The sequence below is a fragment of the Neolamprologus brichardi genome, chromosome 15, assembly GCF_056152115.1.
Source record: "Neolamprologus brichardi isolate AB-2024 chromosome 15, ASM5615211v1, whole genome shotgun sequence".
In the NCBI taxonomy this organism is placed as follows: domain Eukaryota; kingdom Metazoa; phylum Chordata; class Actinopteri; order Cichliformes; family Cichlidae; genus Neolamprologus; species Neolamprologus brichardi.
In genome coordinates this window covers 24,165,607-24,183,454 of record NC_142118.1, presented here as the reverse complement: position 1 = coordinate 24,183,454, position 17,848 = coordinate 24,165,607, and the positions used below count along the sequence as shown (strand labels likewise).

General features: G+C 41.3%; 1 protein-coding gene and 1 pseudogene across 2 annotated transcripts in view; one reads left to right on the top strand and one right to left on the bottom strand.

The window, feature by feature from the left end:
* The first annotated feature begins 2,124 nt into the window (after nucleotides 1-2,124).
* Nucleotides 2,125-17,848, top strand: part of nmbr (neuromedin B receptor) — an 87,143-nt gene continuing 71,419 nt past the window's right edge. Inside the window, exon 1 of the mRNA XM_006793576.3 lies at nucleotides 2,125-2,670. Coding sequence (XP_006793639.2) covers nucleotides 2,261-2,670 — 410 coding nt within the window. The 5' untranslated portion in view covers nucleotides 2,125-2,260. The remainder of the gene's footprint in view (nucleotides 2,671-17,848) is intronic.
* Nucleotides 4,713-6,710, bottom strand: LOC148098509 (uncharacterized; annotated as a pseudogene). The gene is made up of 2 exons (XR_015720712.1): nucleotides 5,374-6,710; nucleotides 4,713-5,283 (listed from the first exon to the last, which is right to left on the bottom strand). The product of XR_015720712.1 is annotated as an uncharacterized LOC148098509 (transcript).

The following is a 17,848-nucleotide window of genomic DNA, read 5'->3' as shown; positions in this document are numbered from 1 at the left end:
ACTATTTCTACCTAATCTGAGCTGTGAATTGCAGCTTTAATGACAGCCTTAGCGTCCGCAGAGGTGCTGCTGGAATATGCCCTGAAAGTTTTCACCTGCTCCGCTTCCAAACTTGAATACCTGGAAAATGAAGCCCAAAATGATGCCTCCATTGCAATCACAGTAATAATAATAATAATAATGATGATGGGACGCCTCTTGATTGAAGGTGCTGATGGCTGCGTTTTTGTAACAGCTACAGAGAGCTGAGGAGGAATGACCTGCATCTTTAACAGTTTCTGCTTTTAAAAGTGATCTCAGAGGAAAAATAAGTCAGTCGATAAAAGGCTGGTTTCTAATTACACCCACGCGTAGTTTGTAATTATGCAAACCTGACATGAAAGCGATCAGACGACAGATTGGCTCTTTTATAGCAAATCACATCGGATCAAATGACTCTGCAGCACCTCTGACTCGGCCATCTGTGGCTGTGACAGACAAAGCTACGCTCAGCCGCCGAGAGCGAATTTTAAAGTGAATTTGTCCATTTGAATGATGGAACGCACAGACGACATCCTTCAGCTGCAACCTCGCAGCTCCAGGACAGAAGTTAGAAAAGCGGCAGGAAGGATGGAAAAAACTTAAAGAAGTCACGGATCGTGTTCAGGGAATATCCCCTGATACACAGATCTGCTGTTTGTTCTTCCGCCAGCTTTCAACTTTTTAAAGCTGACCTCAGAGCTCTGTTCTACCTGTGCACGAGCACAGGTAGAACAGAGCTTTGTTTTTTTGTTTTTTTAAATATGCAGCATAGGTCCGATGTCAAACGTTTTACACCTAAAACACAAAATGCTTTTGACACGATTATAGATGACGCTGATGCTCGGACATAGTTCAGTGATGCTGTATATGCTTCCACCCACAGGGAGACCGGCTGCTTTTCCTTCCTTCTTTACATAAAGACTGGATGTAGGTTTTTGTCAAAGATAAAGTACAACATACCCGGATGTCTGTTAACCTCGTTCGTCGCCTATATGCGGCTTTTGATCTGTTGTCAGTGGGAACGTGACTCTGAAAGCAAATGAACAAATAAGATCATAAACAGCATCAACAGGCAGAGTGATTCATCACTCCTCTCTCAAATTCACCGCAGGCACTTCTCAACCGAGCTGCAGGTTCTGCCGGAGGGGAATTCAAAGAAGGAATCAAATCGGGAATGAACAAACAAAAATCTGAACTCTGAATCTCCCCTCCTGCAATCACCGAGAGGATGAAGTGATGAAGTGAAGGAAGAGGAAAATGGACAATTGATGATGAATAAAACCGAAGTGATGACGGGATGAAAGAGGAGAGATTTAAAAAAGGATAACAGAAGTGAGGATGAGGAGGTGAAGAAGGAGCGATGATGAAAGCACAGAAAGGGGTGGACGAGAAACTAAAGTCGGTGTAACCACCGGATAAACACTATTCTAAATCTGTGTCATGTTCACTGCTTTACTGTTTCTTTTTCTTTGTGAGAAAAATGGAAAAAGAACTGAGGCTATCATCGAAAAGCTCAAACTGGGTGCGAGAAACATTTAAATGAAGCAAAGATAAAAACTGGCCTGGCAGCTCTATGTCTGTGAAGCTCGGTGAAATAAACCTGCTCTGAGCTGAGATTCTTATGAAATCAAAACAAACGAGATTAATATGAAGGAATATTTTTACTGAGGTGAATTAAAAACAGGCTTAAAAACTAAAATATTAAAATGATTCCGTATGAGTGAAATCTGAGGCTGTCGCACTCATGGATTCCATTTAAATTCCAGATCAACTTATTAGAAATAAAAAGATCAAACTCAAATTTTCAAGAAGAAATCCTTGGGGGGGGGGGGGGGGGGGGGGGGGGGGATTTTCAAACGTAAAAAACCCGCTAAAATGATAAAAATGATAATGGAAGATTGAAACATGAGTCCATGTCTCATGGTCTCACCTCAAACTTTCGGTCCCCCCCCTCTCTCACACACGCAGTCGGGGGCGGGGGGGGGGGGGGGGAGACAGCGGTGCCTCCCCCCTCTTTACGCGCGTCAGCTTCCTCTCTGCCTTCAGAAGCTTCTCGGAGGAGCAGCTATTGGAAAACTTTTCCGTCTCTCTGGTCGTTGGTGCCGGTGTGGACCCCCTACACCCACACACCCCAACACCGTCACACACACACCCCTGCTGTCTCTGCGTCTTTACGCGCGAGCTTCCCTTTGCGCAAAAGCGGTCGACCCTCGCGTGGAGTGCTCCTCCGTGCGCACTTATGGATGACGAGTTCCTCTCGAACCTTCCCGCGGAGGCTCTGAGCCCCAACTCCACGGAGGTACCCGACCCGTGGTCGTCCGCGGACGGCACGGAGACCGTACACTTCGTGGTGCGCTGCGTGATGACCTCCGTGTATATTATGATCATTGTCGTGGGTCTGCTGGGCAACATCACGCTGGTGAAGATCTTCATCACCAACAGCGCCATGAGGAGCGTGCCCAACATCTTCATCTCCAGCCTGGCGGCGGGAGACCTGCTGCTGCTGGTCACCTGCGTGCCCGTGGACGCCTTCCGCTACTTCTCCGAGGAGTGGGTGTTCGGAGAGGCGGCGTGCAAACTCATCCCCGTCATCCAGCTCACCTCGGTCGGGGTGTCGGTGTTCACGCTCACTGCGCTCAGCGCTGACAGGTAGGAGAATCACGGGGGCCAAAATCACAGAGCTACAGTGTTTTCTCGCGGTGACGGTGGGACACCAGCAGTGCCACTCTGGTCCTTCACGGCACTGCGTGAAACTGTGAAAACTCAATGATTCAAATTTGAAGCAGTTTTTAGTGTCAAATGAAAAATGAGGAGGTTAAAATGAAAGCACCTGTAACAGCTGATAGTTTTACGGAGCATATAACGCCAGCAGGCTGAGCGGAAGGTGTAGCTCGTTATTAAACATGTTCTGTTTCATGCTTGGTCGATATTTCAGAGGTAAGGTCGCGCAGTCAGATTGAATCCATCACACTCACGGTTGAAGCTGGCAGAAAAACCACACACTGAACTTTTTAAATGTGATTCACAAGAAATGAAAACTGCCAGATGTGCTGATTGATTTAAAGCATGCGAGCTCTCTCAGACTTTGGCTTCAATGTCCTCACACCCATGTTAGAACCCTGACAGCCGTCTGTCGCCTCGCGGTCGTCTCCACCTTTAGGGCGGACCGGTCCGCCGGCTGCTGCAGGACTCTGTGCTCTGACTGTGATCGCACGGATGAGGTGCAGCTCTCCAATGTAACCTGATTACTGTGCAGCAGCTGAATGAATCTGAAAAAGCAGCGCACACTTTCTCAGTGTGGGAAAATATTAGTGAGTCATCTAATTAGCCTGCGATGTTCAGCGATGATGTTCTTTGGGAGCAGACGTCATTAGATTAAACTGTTGTAAAATGACTGGATGTGAATGTGCCATTTATCTGGAACTGCAGACAAAGAGCCTCTGGAGCCTTGTGTGCATGAATATAGCCGCTTTAAGCTGATTTGTGGCACAGCATTGATGAGTGTTAGATAATGTCCGAGAAATGAAGGAAACTCTGAGGATGAGAAAAAGCTTGGCAGGACTGCAGCGGAGAGGCGTGGAAGAGGCACTCTTAACCTTTTAACATCTTAAGCCCCAAGGGGATTTCTGAGCTTCCTGCTCGAAAATGTAATGCCCAAATTTAATTGATTATTTCTCTGCAATTACAAACTCTGTCATTACAATCTTGGTATCAAAATAAAGCTAACACTTGGGAAATTTCATCAGAGGTGTAAATATTGAAGCAGATATTACTGTGTCAAAGTTACTGAGACTGGAACACAGAAAAAGTAAGTATTTTATCCTAATTTTTTTTTTTAATTTTTAGCATATAACCCTTTGAAAAATATGCCTCAGATCACATTTGGTTCCAGGATTTCAGTAACCAACATATAAACATCATCTGTGCAAAGATTTATGTTTCTAAAGTGAAACAGTGAAAAATTACAGCCCTGTCAATACATGAATATCCAGACGTTGTACAAAAATGTCCAATTTTGGCACAGAATTGGACACATGACAGTTGATTTTTTTTAGGTATTAAAGAGCAGAAATTAATACATTTTATTAACAGGCCTAAACATGCTTTTTTTTTTTAATATATTTTTGAAGAATCAGTGTTGGGTAAGTTACTTTAAAAAAGTAATTAATTACTATTACTAATTACTTAATCAATATTGTATTTAAAATACTTATCTAATTACTGTGTCTGAAAAGTAACTTAATTACTCAATAAGTAATTTAACTAAATACTTATTAAAATCCCCATAAACAATTGAAATTAAACTCTTTAAATAATAAATATTTTTTTTTAAAAAAATACGAGTCAACATGAAATAGTTTAGCCTTTTTGCTTCCTGAATCATCTTTATTACATTCTATTAAAAAAAATTCTTTAATAATTACATTTTTTAGTAAGGAATGTAACTTTCTTTAGCTAAGAAACACAATTCCAGAATAACAAATATATTTTTCTGCAATATATCTGAATAACAAAAAAGATTAACTTAAGAAATGTTAAACATGACATATTTCACGCAGTAAACATTAAAATTTTTACATTTTCAAAGCAATGAGTAACATATTCATACATAATGTATGTAATCATGTCATGTGATTCAACAAAGTGAAGTTAACTCTGAACTTTGGTTAACAAACAGAATTCCTCTGAAACTTTCTCAAACCAATGAGCACCATATTTCCTGCATGCTGTATGCAATCATGTTTTCCAAAACATTTTTTGTACTACTTAGCTGTGTTGTTTTTGAAAAAGTTGTTGTATCTCATTAATGTAAGTCTCTCAAAGCGTTCACTTGACAGTCTGTTCCTTCTGGGTGTAAGCACAAGATTGCCGAGGCTAAAAAGCCTTTCGACTGGTGCGCTTGATGGTGTGGCTGTGTTGTACCTCAGTGAAATGGCCTTAATCCTGGGAAACTGGCTAAGAACACCCAGCTCAGACCCAGCAGATTTCAAATATTCCATCACCTCTGTTTCAGCAGAGTAGGTACAGTCGTCCTCCTCAAATGAAAAAAAAGTCATCAGTGGAGTCAGCAGGGTTCTTGTGATCTTGAGCAAGTTGTTGGTCTTCAAGAGACAACCCACGGCACTCTGTAGTAAGCATTGCCCTAACCATGTCTTTTTTCTCTTCTTCTCTGGTCCAGCTTAACTTAAATTTAGGCAAAGTGACTGCAGCCAGGAGATCTTCTTTATTGTCCATCATTGAGGAAAAGCGCACCTTGATCGCCTATGAGAAAAAAATACATCAGACACTTCACATAAGAGCATGATAAATAAAACAAAAATTTATTTTAGGGTAAGGCTATATATAGATTACCTTAACAATGATATCAGGGAGGGATGCTGTCAGCTTAAGCTCGTCCTGCAGTGCCAGCGTCCTGGACATTAGAATCTCCAGAGTTGGAAGAAGGATTCCAAAATAGCAGTTCTCTTCTCCTTGCAATATGTCTAGTGCAACAGTGAGTGGCTTCAACACGATACAATACTCCTTTAGGAACAGATACTCCCGATTAGTAAAGCATTTGATTCCAAACTGAGTGCAGACAGTATTTAATTCAGCAAGGTTAATGTCAGTGATCCTGGACAGAGCGTCGTGAAATGAATTCCATCGTGTTGAAACAGGTACTATGAGTTTTTTCTTGAAAAAATTATCTACCAACTCTGAAGCAACAGAAGAACAGTTTGCTTTTGTCCACATTGCAGAACACTTTGAAGTTGCACTTCTGTAGATGAATTTTGCCTCATTTGCTTGAAGCCATTTCTCAACATCATGAAAAATTAAGTTCAGTGTGTGTGATTAAGTGCACCTTAAGTGTGGAGGGAGAGAAAACTGTCCTTCAGATTCTGTGGAGAGGGTCTGCTCAACATCAGTAAATGTCACCTCTTCATCTTCTTCCGATTCCTCATCAGAGTCTGATTTTTGGAACATTCTAAAAGCTTTGATAAAATTGGACCCGTTGTCAGTCACGATGGCTGTCACTTTTGAGTTCAGTCCATAAGCCGAATGTACTTGCTCGATTTCATTGCCGATGACATCATATGTGTGTCTCCCTCGAACTCTTTTACATGCTAGCGCTGCATGTCCTCGTACAAAAGTAGAAGGATCAATCCAGTGTGCCGTCATTCCGAGAAAACTTTTGTTATGGCTGGTCCAAATGTCAGCAGTCCTGGAAATATATTCCAAACTCTCGAATGTCTCTTTAAGCTGTATTTCCATGTCAGCATAACACTTATCTAAGTAAGTAGAAAACGTTTTTCGATCATGCAGTGCTGCTTTTTTGCCACACACAGGTATTTTGTTTAATATGCACCTAAAGACTGTACAGTACGCAGCGGTATCTCTTCCACAACGTAGCCTGCAATCATTTTCTTAAGCTCACCTTCAGACACTTTCTGTGTTGCTGAAGTGAAATCTAGTTTCGTCTGCTTAGCAGGAGTTGCCGCGGTGTTATCCATGGATGATGAAGATGGCTCACTCAGAAGGCTTTGTCTGTGCTGCTGTGTCAGGTGCTTCAGCAGATTACTCGTGCTATTGACAGCGGCCGATAATTTTTTCTCCCCAGGACATAGCTTACATATTACCGTAATGTTCTTGTCTGCTTGTTTTAGAAAAGTGAAGTGACGGGAATATTTCCATTTCATAAAACAGGCCCTCGCTTCAGCTGAGTCCGACATCTTCCGCTGTAGAATACGACTATGCAGCAAACTGGTGCGAAATGATGTACAGCTGCACTACAGCGATGTTAAAGCGGCAGTTTATTTTTACCTTTAGAAGATAAATTATTGAAATTAAATAATGATTTTCAGCGAGTTTAATTATTTTACAATGTAACGCAAGTACATTGTAAGTAACTGTATTTAAAATACCTAAAAATGAACAGTAATTAGTTACTCTACTTTTTCAGTGGAAAAGTAATTTAAATACAGTGAAGAATTAACCACACGTTTACATGGTAATGGCCCTTTTCTGCCGTGCGCATAGAGCGTTTGATTGGCCTCTGGCCCTTTAAACTCCAAGGGGCTGTAACTTTGGTTTCTTTTGGTTAATTTGCGTGATTGACACCTCTTTTTAATCGTTTGAGCCAATAGATTCACAGTAAGATGCCACGTTCACGTCACTTCAACCAATCAGACGTTGTAATGCCAAAACCCACGTGGGCCCAAATTTACTGCATGTGGCGTCTGTCCAGTCACGTGTCTGTAGGTGGGTCTAAAATGGAGGTTGTTGACAGAAAATGCCGCTAGGTAGGCATGGTAACCACTGGTAATTACGTGGCTACCGGCTACCGGCGAAAATAACAGAGGAAATCAGGACAGTAAGCCAATTTCTGTCTTAGCGCATTTGCGCAGCTGTATGTTTTTGTGGTCTTCTTTTGCGGTTCATTCAGTGAATTTTGGTCTGATCGTGGTGAAACTTGGTGTGTGGAGTCAGTGATGGCTCTGGAAGCTAACCAGCCCATCTTTAGCCGGTTACATCCCAGATAGCAAGGAAACATTGAAACAACGTTGAGTCAATATCAGGCGACGTCATTGAATCAACGTTGAAGTGTGACGTTGACCTAACGTCACTCTTGCACCCTTTTTTAATGTTGAAACAACGTCAGGTTTTGATGTTGAATCAATGTTGAAACCTGACATTGAAACAATGTCAGATTCTGATATTGAAACACTGTTGAGCTATGGTGTTGATTTTCCACCTCTTTCGCACAGTTGCTTTTTATTAAAACAACAGTTAAATCATGACTGGAAATCTACCTTTCTTTATAGGTATTTTAACCAATACTAAACTACTGCATGTTTCCATCAATACTTAAACCACCTAAACACATAATTGTACTTATTCCTCAAATTGGACACCCTTTATAAAAAAAACAACAACAAATGTCTCACAATGTATCATGTCAATATTAATATCCTAAAATAAGAAGGCATTGCATGTGATGTAACAGAGAAAAAAAATAAACAAAAAAAGGTCAGTAGGCATGTTTCGTTTGCTAAATACTTTATTAAAAGACAGTTTCCTATTTACATTTATATGTTTCACAGAGGTTTGTAATTTTTTACTCTGGGATGGGGATGCATGATGTGCGTCCTGCACCACCCATACCCATACGATCTGGGGCGTATCGGAGCCATTTCTGCACTGCTTGTGCAAAGACAAACTCGGACATAGAGTTCGCCCCTAACTGCTGCGTCAGGCCATCTAGGAAAAAAATACACACACACACAAACAAAAAAAGTGAATTAGAGCACATGAATAAGCTCTTGTTAACTGTCTCCAGCGGGGAGAAAGTATGTAAACTCCTAGGCTGATAAACATGAAAGTCACCAGGCGTAAATCTGCAAACTGCCGCATTTGATTCCCAAAGAGCTATGAGCGGAAAAAGTGATAAGTCTTAGCATGGTGTGCCGTGTATCCTTTAAAACAAAATAAACATGGGGTCCTCGGGCTGTACAACTACAACCCGAGGACTAAACAAGCCAAAGACCAAAGACTCCATCTCCAGATTAACCGGACATGAAAGTCTTGTTATTAAGAAAGACAAAGTAATATATCAAAAAAACTGTAAAACTTACCACCATATATGCATTTGCAGAGCGCTGTATCTTTAAATGCCATTTTTTGCTTTGTCTGGTCCTTGGTTTTTTTCCCTGCCCAGTTGAGTACCGAGGCCAGCTCATTTGTAATGGCATAAGCCATTACACGGCGGACTCGCACCTCCAGTGTGGTCCCTCCAATCAAGGCAAAGCGTCTCACCTATAGACACATTTTAAGAGATGGAATTAGCGTGTCTCATGTCTTAAATGTGTAAGTGCTTGTGTGTTTAATCAACAGGCCGTTGTTATGTATTTAAATCACATCTGACAGCTATTACACTTTATAGTTACAAAGTGTACATAACCTTTATATACTTACCATTGCCTTATTTGCCTCTTATGATTGAAGAGCTGCCTCTGCATTGTTTAGCTCCTCAATGTTGTGCAAGGGCAAATCCAGAGGCAGTACCCCAGCATCTACCGATTCATTGCAGCAGGGATGGCGGATGGCTCTGACCTCCTCACGGAGTTCGTTAACAGCTGTCGTCAGGTCTGACAGCATAGCTAATATCTTTTGTGAGGTCGCATCTGTTTAAAAAAACAATTCCAGAAAGATTAATGGCTTAAGCAGTGAGAGGTGAAAAACTAATAAATAAATAATAAAACGCAGTTTACGTGTGGACAAAAGGTGCAAACGCAAGGTAGGTGAGCGTGCAACGTAAAGTTAGGTGAGCGTGCAACGTAAAGTTAGGTGAGCGTGCAACGTAAAGTTGGAATTGAGTGCGAATCGAAGCGGGTGCTCTCCAATCATTAAAAGTAACAAAGTCATTGAACACATTTATACAGTTACCTTTACGTTTATCAATCATATATCACAGATTTACAATTTTTTGTAGTACTAAAGCAACTACAGAGCGAAAGTCTGGGTCAAGCGCCGAGGCGACGGCATGAACAAAGGAACCCTCGAAGCGTTAAAGCTAGCTTTGTAAGGGAATATAACGGAAAAGTATGAAACAAAAATGTTTTCTTTGTTGACTTTGTTCGCAGTGCAATTTATTTGTTGCCGGATTGTAAGATGAAAGTAGACACAATTTCGGGCTCCCACATTTTGTCCGAAACTTTACATTAACAAGTTTGTTTGTTTTTTACTGTTATTCAAATGCAACCGTGGAAATAACGAATAGAACAAAAGTCATTCATTCTTACCTTATATTAATCGTGGTGCAGGCCAGTGCAGTGCATGAACTGATGCCTTCTCCGGTCAATTCCGCTGAGAGTAAATCTAACGTCCCGCTCTACTGTACAAGACAATGGTTACCTGAAGGGATGTACCACTGTCAGAGGGGGGGGCTACGGAATAGTCCAAGTGGTAGCAGCTTTAATTTCCTGCTCAACCATAAATCAATGGTTTTTCAACGTGATTGTTGTCACCTTGTCAACTATAAATAGATCAACAATCAACGATGACAGAACAACAGTGAATCAATGTTATTTCAATGTCAGTGTCAGGTTTCATCAGTATTTCAATGTTGTTTCAACATTGGTTTTGTGTTGACATTTCAAGCCTGACGAATCTGATGGTTCAGATGGAAAATCAACATCTGTTCAATGTCTCCTTGCTATCTGGGATGACATCTGAAGAATTTCTGGTTCGGTTTTGTTTGTTTAGCGGACTTCTGCGCATTTACATAACTGCTCGTTTAATCACGGCTTGTTTTCGGTGTGTTTGGTGGTTGTAGAAATGGTTTATATGACATTTTAGCTGAGATTCTGAGGTTTCTGTGGATACCACACATATCTGGACTTATATTTCTCAACCCGGGTTATAACCGATTAAACGTGATCTCCTCCTTTTAGCCCCCGGTACCGGGGCGTGGGGCTTAAGTGGTTAATGAGTTTTAATGAGTTTCACCCTCAGCAAATGAAAGTGTTTGACAAAGTGCAGAAAACCACTGTCAGCAGTTTAAAATCAGACCATCAGAGTTTCTCACGAGACTTTCAGAAACTCTGAGGTGTTGCAGATTAGCTTGGTGGGTATGCTTGGCTGACTGGATCATTTGAGTTTTTGGGCCTTCTCTTTGGGTTGTTTAAATTTCCTACATGAATCCGAGTTTGTTTAATGCTTAGAGTTTAATTCTTAATTTTTCCCTGTTTAGTTATCACACTTTCTGTTTTACTTTAGTTTTGCTTTGGCTTGTCTTCTATGATTCAGTTCAGCTGTGTTTCGTTCTTCCCACTCATCTCCACTTCCCTGATTGGCCCTCTGTGTGTACACAGTCGCTGGCTGTTCTCCTGGTTTCCAGCCCTCATGTATTTTCAAGTTTAAGGTTTCAGTTAATTTACAGTTTTTGAACTTCATGTTTGACTGTTTGGATATTTTAAAAATTCATTTACTGACTTGCTTTAAGTTAACCTGTTTGCCTGCCTGAGAGTCTGCATTTGGTCCTTCTCTCTGCAAAACGTGATGTGACTGATATATTAATAGTGATGATATTGGCTGATATTAACTGTTTGCGGACACTACATTGATAATTGCTGATAAGCGACAGTAAAAAGTGAAGAAGAGATGCTGAAACATCCTTCAACTATGACGCTGACGTTTCCTAAAATGCTTGAGACACGACCAAAACACGAACCTTAAACTGGATTAATACATTTTCTCATAAATAACTACACATAACAAATGTGAAGGAAATCTTTTGGTTGACATATTCGACTTTCGTGGGCAATCGTGGTTCAGGGGGTTGGGAAGCTTATCTTGTCATCGGAAGGTTGCTGGTTCGATCCCCATCTCTGTCTGTCTTGGTCGTTGTGTCCTTGGGTAAGACGCTTCACCTACCGCCTACTGGTGATGGCCAGAGGGGCCGATGGTGCGACATGGCAGCCTCGCTTCTGTCAGTCTGCCCCAGGGCAGCTGTGGCCACAACTGTAGCTTGCCTACACCAGTGTGTGAATGAATAGTGGAATTGTAATGTAAAGTGCTTTCAGGGTCTTAAAAAGTGCTATATAAATGCAATCTATTATTATTATTATTATTATTATTAAATCAGCCAGTACCTTCAGACTCAGCTGGGCTATAAGTTTTTGTGTATTCTTGATGGTTTGCTATACGATAAGGACTCTGGGATGTTTGGGCAGTCTTCAGCTGCTGGCAGAGCTGGCTCAGATCACAGTGAAGCTTACAGCCATGAGGATCCACACACACAGAAACAGCTCTGCCCTTCACAGCGGTTCATTCTGGACATTAAATATGAATGACCGCTGACACGTTTAAGGTCCAAGCACAGCCTGTTATTCAGGTCTATGCACAGGTGTGTGTGGGTTGTACATGTTTAGTGTGATTTATAAGGAGGAGGAGAGACGGGGATGAGCAGCAGCTAACAAGAAGGAATCAGAAAATTCTGGTTAAAAAGCTGAATGTGGTGGAAAGATGAAGTGAGAGAGAGCGTAGGAGGAAATGGGATTGAGGTAATCAGAAACAGCCAGAGTGTGGGTTTATTCCCACACATATTCTTCCCACTCGACATAATGCACATTTACACCACGTTAAACATTTCCTATTTTTGCCATTTATAAAAATTTAACCAGCAAAGGTTAAGTGCATTGTGCCGCATTAAATTTTAATCAGGTAACAACACGACATAGAGCCGGAGCGCACAGCGTCTGTCATGTGGAGCCATTTCATGTAAGATGTCAGGCTTCACGCTGAGATGTTTGGAAGTATTGTGGGTTCAAGCACAAGCTGTAAGTGTGGGTTTAGTTAACAGGTTAACAACACAACCCACCAGCTTCATCCGTCCTGCATGTGGAGTCATGGAATGGTTTCCATCAGGACCATCAGGAGCAGCAGCAACATTACTGCTGGACTGAGATGGGTGAGCGTGGAGAACACCAGAGTGCAGCAAACTCATCTCCGTGTTCAGGAAACCCGTTTAAGATTATCTGCAACACGATGTGTTATCCTGCAGGAAGCAGCCATCACTGTGGTCATACAGGGAGGGGCGTGGTGACTGACAACACTCAGGCGTTTAAATGATGCTTAGCTGTAAAAGTCTCAGTGACTCCATCACACCACCATTAGCCGGAACGACCGATCCACGGCAGAATGGATCCACACTGTTTACACCTGACCCTACCTTCCAATCACGACAGCAGAAATGGAGGCTCATCAGACCGACATCACTCCGGTCTTGTGTTGTTCAGTTTCCTGCTCTTAGGTGACAGCAGTTACACCTGGTGTGGTCTTCTGCCGCTTTGACGTCTGACATGTTGTGCATTCACAGATGCTCTTCTGCATACTTTGGTCTTAACGAGTGTTTTTGATTTCCCTCTTCCTTCCTATCAGCTCGCAGCAGTCTGGCCATTTTCCTCCAACCTTAGACTTCAGTTCCTTTTTTTCCTCTTTCTGCTGCTGGGTCTGAACAGGTCACCTGTATGTGCCAGAATACACTGATTTGCTGCCATCCTCTTGGCTGATTAGATTTTTGCACTAATGAGCAGGTGAACAGGTGTAGGTAATGAAGCGTATAAAGGCTGCGTTACATGGGTGGAGGTAAGGCAGGTGGAGGCTAGGGTTCAGGTGTGTTGGATTTGGCTCTCGCTCACCGTGTGTGTCACAGTGTGCAGAGGCAAATTGTGTGGAGTGCGAATAGTGGATCCAGGTGCAGACAAACCAAAGCATAGAAACAAACTTAATGGGAACTCAAAACAAGCCGTTTATTGTAGGCTGGACAAAGGTACAAACCAAAAGGCAAAGGCAAGACTAACAATAAACTAAACTGGGTGAGCTACAAAAAAAAAAACCCAAAACAAGAACATGGACCTAGAACCTGATATGTGGAAACTGAACCATACGGACTTCACATGAATTCATGACCTGGAAACGAAGCAGACAATCTGACAAGAAATGACTGAAAACACACAGACTAAATACACACAGGAGGTGATCAGGGGAAGTGTAAACACATGGGGAAACAGCTGAGGCTAATCTGACATAACGAGACAAAGGAAGCAAAGCTGACTACACTGACACAGGACCCAGACTTTCAAAATAAAACAGGAGACAGCATGGAACGATGTAGGCATGATAACACAAGCTGGAAGAAAAGAAACATGACAGACTAACGAAGAAGACCTAAGTGAAGCATAACTAGACTAGACTTATATGGAGGACCACAAGAGCCACGCGCATCGAAATAAAAAATCCTGTGCTTAATTAATGAATTGTAGAATAAAATCTGCATTTGTAAATTCATTTTTGAATTCCAATTTAATAAACTGAGTTTTAAAATGCTTTTTAAGTCTTCATTTCAAAAAACATTTTCGAATTGCACTTTAATAAACTTCATTTCAAAAACCTTTTTCGAATTGCACTTTAATAAACTGCATTTCAAAATCCATTTCCCTTTCCTGTTCGCTCAGGGATTAACATGTGGATTAGCATTTGGATTAGCAGTTGGATTAACAACTTCATTTTAAAAATCCTGCTGCTATTCAAATGAGCCACACCGTGGGATATAAGGAGCTCTCTGATTGGTTGGTCAGACACAGGCTGTCTGCCAGCCTGGATGTTTCTAGCTCATAGCTTCGCCCTGCTAAGAAGCCTGTGTGCTTGTACAAAGGCCGTTCGGCCTCGGGATTTACACTCGGCTCGACACGGATATGTGAAGAATGAAGGGACCCTGCAGCGAAAGGGAGAGCTCAACCTCTGGCTGAGTGCCTGTTTACAAAGTCTGACCACCTGTGAAGGTAACGTGCTAACGTGGCTAACGCTAGCATCACCACACGTAGCCCCGTTATTTTAAGGTCATCTTAGCTTATGAAAGTTTTACGTCGCAGCTGTACGAGCTAGCTACGTGTTTTGTAAGCTGCTGTGCTCTTCACAAATAAAGCTGGAAGCAGCTCAAACTATTAGAACTAGTGATGGGTCGTTCGCGAACGAAATGGCTCTTAGAGCCGGGTCTTTGACGTGAACGACGCGAGCCGGCTCCTTATCGCGAGCCGTCACATGGGTTTTTTTTTTTCTTTCTCTCAGCCTCTCTCGCGCACTTTTTTCCCGCTTCACTCCGCACGCGAGCCTTGTGCTTTACGCTGGGCAGAGGGGGGAGGGGCGGTAGTTACACTCAGTAGCACAGGAACAGAGCCAGAGGGAGAGAAAGAGAGCCAGGGACAACAACGTCACATTAGAAAGATATAGTAATCATCCACAACTATTTTCGATCGCAGATGATAAATGATTCAGAAAGTTTATTCATGCAGGCCCATATGACAGAGAATATGCATCTTCTTTTTGTTTTCATATTTTAATTTATATTTAATTGTGTTGTGGTTTGCAGTGTTTTGTGTTGTTTCACTTTAAATTTGTAAAAGGAAAAAGCTGAAAATTTAAATAGTTAAAATTTGAAATGTGAATAGTTGATTTTTGTATTATATGATTTATTTATTACATTTTATGTGGAGTGAATAAATAAAAGTATATTTACAGTGGCCCCTAGAGACAAAGCACGTACAAACTTCAAATCACGTACAAACTCCAAAACACGTAAAAACACGTACAAACTCCGAAGCACGTACAAACTCCGAAGAACGTAAAAACTCAAAACACGTACAAAAGACAACACAAGTGCTCCAGGATGCTGGGCGCAGTGTTGAGCTTTTGTTACCTAGTGGCTACACAAGCCAGCAAGTACCAACGACCGGATTTGGTGTGTTTATATATAAACATATATAAATAAAACCACTTTTTTTTACGTTAGTAATTCCTTTTGTGCATAATTTTATATTATTGTTAATAATAAATTAATTAAAGCAACAAAACAACCTGAAGAGCCGGTTCGGAGCCGAAAGAGCCGGCTCTTTTTAGTGAGCCGAACCGAAAGAGCCGGATCTCTAAAAAGAGCCGGAAATCCCATCACTAATTAGAACCAGCACTGAGGCCTGTTACATTTATACAGTGTTAGAGCAACGGCTGCAGCCTATAGAGATTGAAAATGTGACGTCATTCAAGGGTAAAACCGCAAAGATTTCTGGGAACTCGTGGCAAGAGGTACTAGCGCACGCAGGCTTTCAATTGAAATCAGTCACACAGCGATAAAAAGAAACACAAAAAACTGTCAAGAAGCGGTTGTATTATTAACTGCAATAGCCGGTCGCATGACAGCCACGGGAAGCCGACGGGTAAAGAGATCGTTTTTTTTTTTATCGGATTACGTCGTTTAAGAGAAATTATTCGAGCCATGTTTCTGAAGTAACAAAGAGGCGACGGATGGCCTGGATTGCAGCCATTCAAAGACCGAATATAACGTCCCAGAACACTCCAGCTCACAGGTTAGTCTGTTCCAAACATTTCCACAAAGGTCAGTGTTTTGTAGTAGTTAATACGTCATTTTTCATAACATAATTGGTGATATAGGTTACAAGCAAGTCTGGCGCTGTACAGAAATTGTCGCGCTATGCTCCTTTGTTTATTGTGCATATATATTGTGCAATAGTGAATTGTCCTGACACAATATTGAGTTTCGCTTCATTTATTACCATGGTACATTGACAAAAACGTATACTTTTATTCACAGGATGAAACAGTTTTTTTGTATCACTAATTGCCCAGTACGATTACAGCATACAATATTATTGTCACTGCTACATTTCTGTAATGCGAACCAGAAATTATTTCCACTGCTAATTAATTACCGTTGAGCTCAAAGGTCCTATTAATAAACGGTTAACGAATGTGTATTTATGAAGACGATTTGTGAGACTGGTAAACTTATGATACGTACGATGGTCTTTCGTTCTACACGGTGCATTTCATGGTCCTGTACCTATCCGTCGGTAAACTGTTCCTGGGCTTGTTGCTGTGACCTGAAGTTACTAAACTTCATGAGTGTATGCACTCACTCCAAGAACCATATAATTATAAATATGAGCGTGGTGAAAGTTGGGAAGCACGCTAACGTATTTTGTCCACTCTGTGTGCTCGTAAGGGTATAAACCTTTCACCCCTTTGATTTTTTTCTCATATCTTTTCTTTGACTTTTCATCAAGTCTGTCTTTGTACAGTCCGGCATTGTTCTCCTTCGTTTTGTACATAACTTATTTGGGGGGCAAAGAAAAAGCAAGAAGGTACTGGAACCGGAGAAAGAACGTTTTGCGGCGCTGCAAATGCTTGCATTTGATGCGGTACTTGGATTGTTTTGCCACGAGTTAGCGGCATGCAATGCGCGAAAGTCACGTGGTCTGTCAATCTCTATAGCCTTTAAACTAGCGATTAAAATGCTGACAGTAAACTCGTCAGTCCAGATGTTACCACATTACTTTGTGATACTTGTGAGTTAAAACAACTGAAACAGGCTGATTTAAAATAACAGCTTTCAGTTCTCTCATTCAGCATATAAAGACTGGAGATCACACTACTGATTTCAGCTCATTTAATATGTGAGTGCACAGATTCATTCAACTGGACATAAACTATGATCAAAGGTTGTATATATGATGAATTCATCAAATCCCAGTGTGCTGAATCTTAGCTTTGAATGTCCAGTATATTCTAATCAGTGCAATCTAAGCATTCACTGAACCTACAGTATCTACACCTGTGTGGCAAATGTGTGGTAAAGCTACAGATAATGAAATGTAATTATTAATACAATATACGTCATGAGAAACGAAAGCTGAAATTGATTCAGTTTAGTACTTTTCTCTGTATGCTCTGTGATCATAAAGGCCTTAAATCCTGTGATATATACTGTAAATGATTTTCACAGAGGTCTTAAAGTACTTAAATCACTGCTGATAGTCTGGTTGTTTATATTTTCACATTTTTGTGTCTGTAGGGCTGTTTGATGACAATTTGGACTCCTCTGGGAGATGAGGACACACCCACACCTGTTCCATACTGCAGCCATTGATGGTGTTATGGCTCTGAGTCAGCGTTGGGCCATCAGACGCACACACTGGAAAACCAGCACCTGGACTTCATGCAGGAGAGACGGCCTCAGTGATGATGGACTCTGCATCGTCTACTTTACCTCCTAATCTCTTTCACACACAATTAAAATCTTAGTGAGGAAGTCTCTAACTTGTACACATTTGTACTTTTACTTGTAATAACTTGAGTTATTTTTAAGAAGAGTAAAGTTATTCACAAAGTTTTTATTCTTCTGTATTTATTGTTTTGTATCATGTACCACAGTCATACTGAACTATACAGACCTGGTGAATTGGAGAAAAAAAAATCATATATGAATGAATCATTC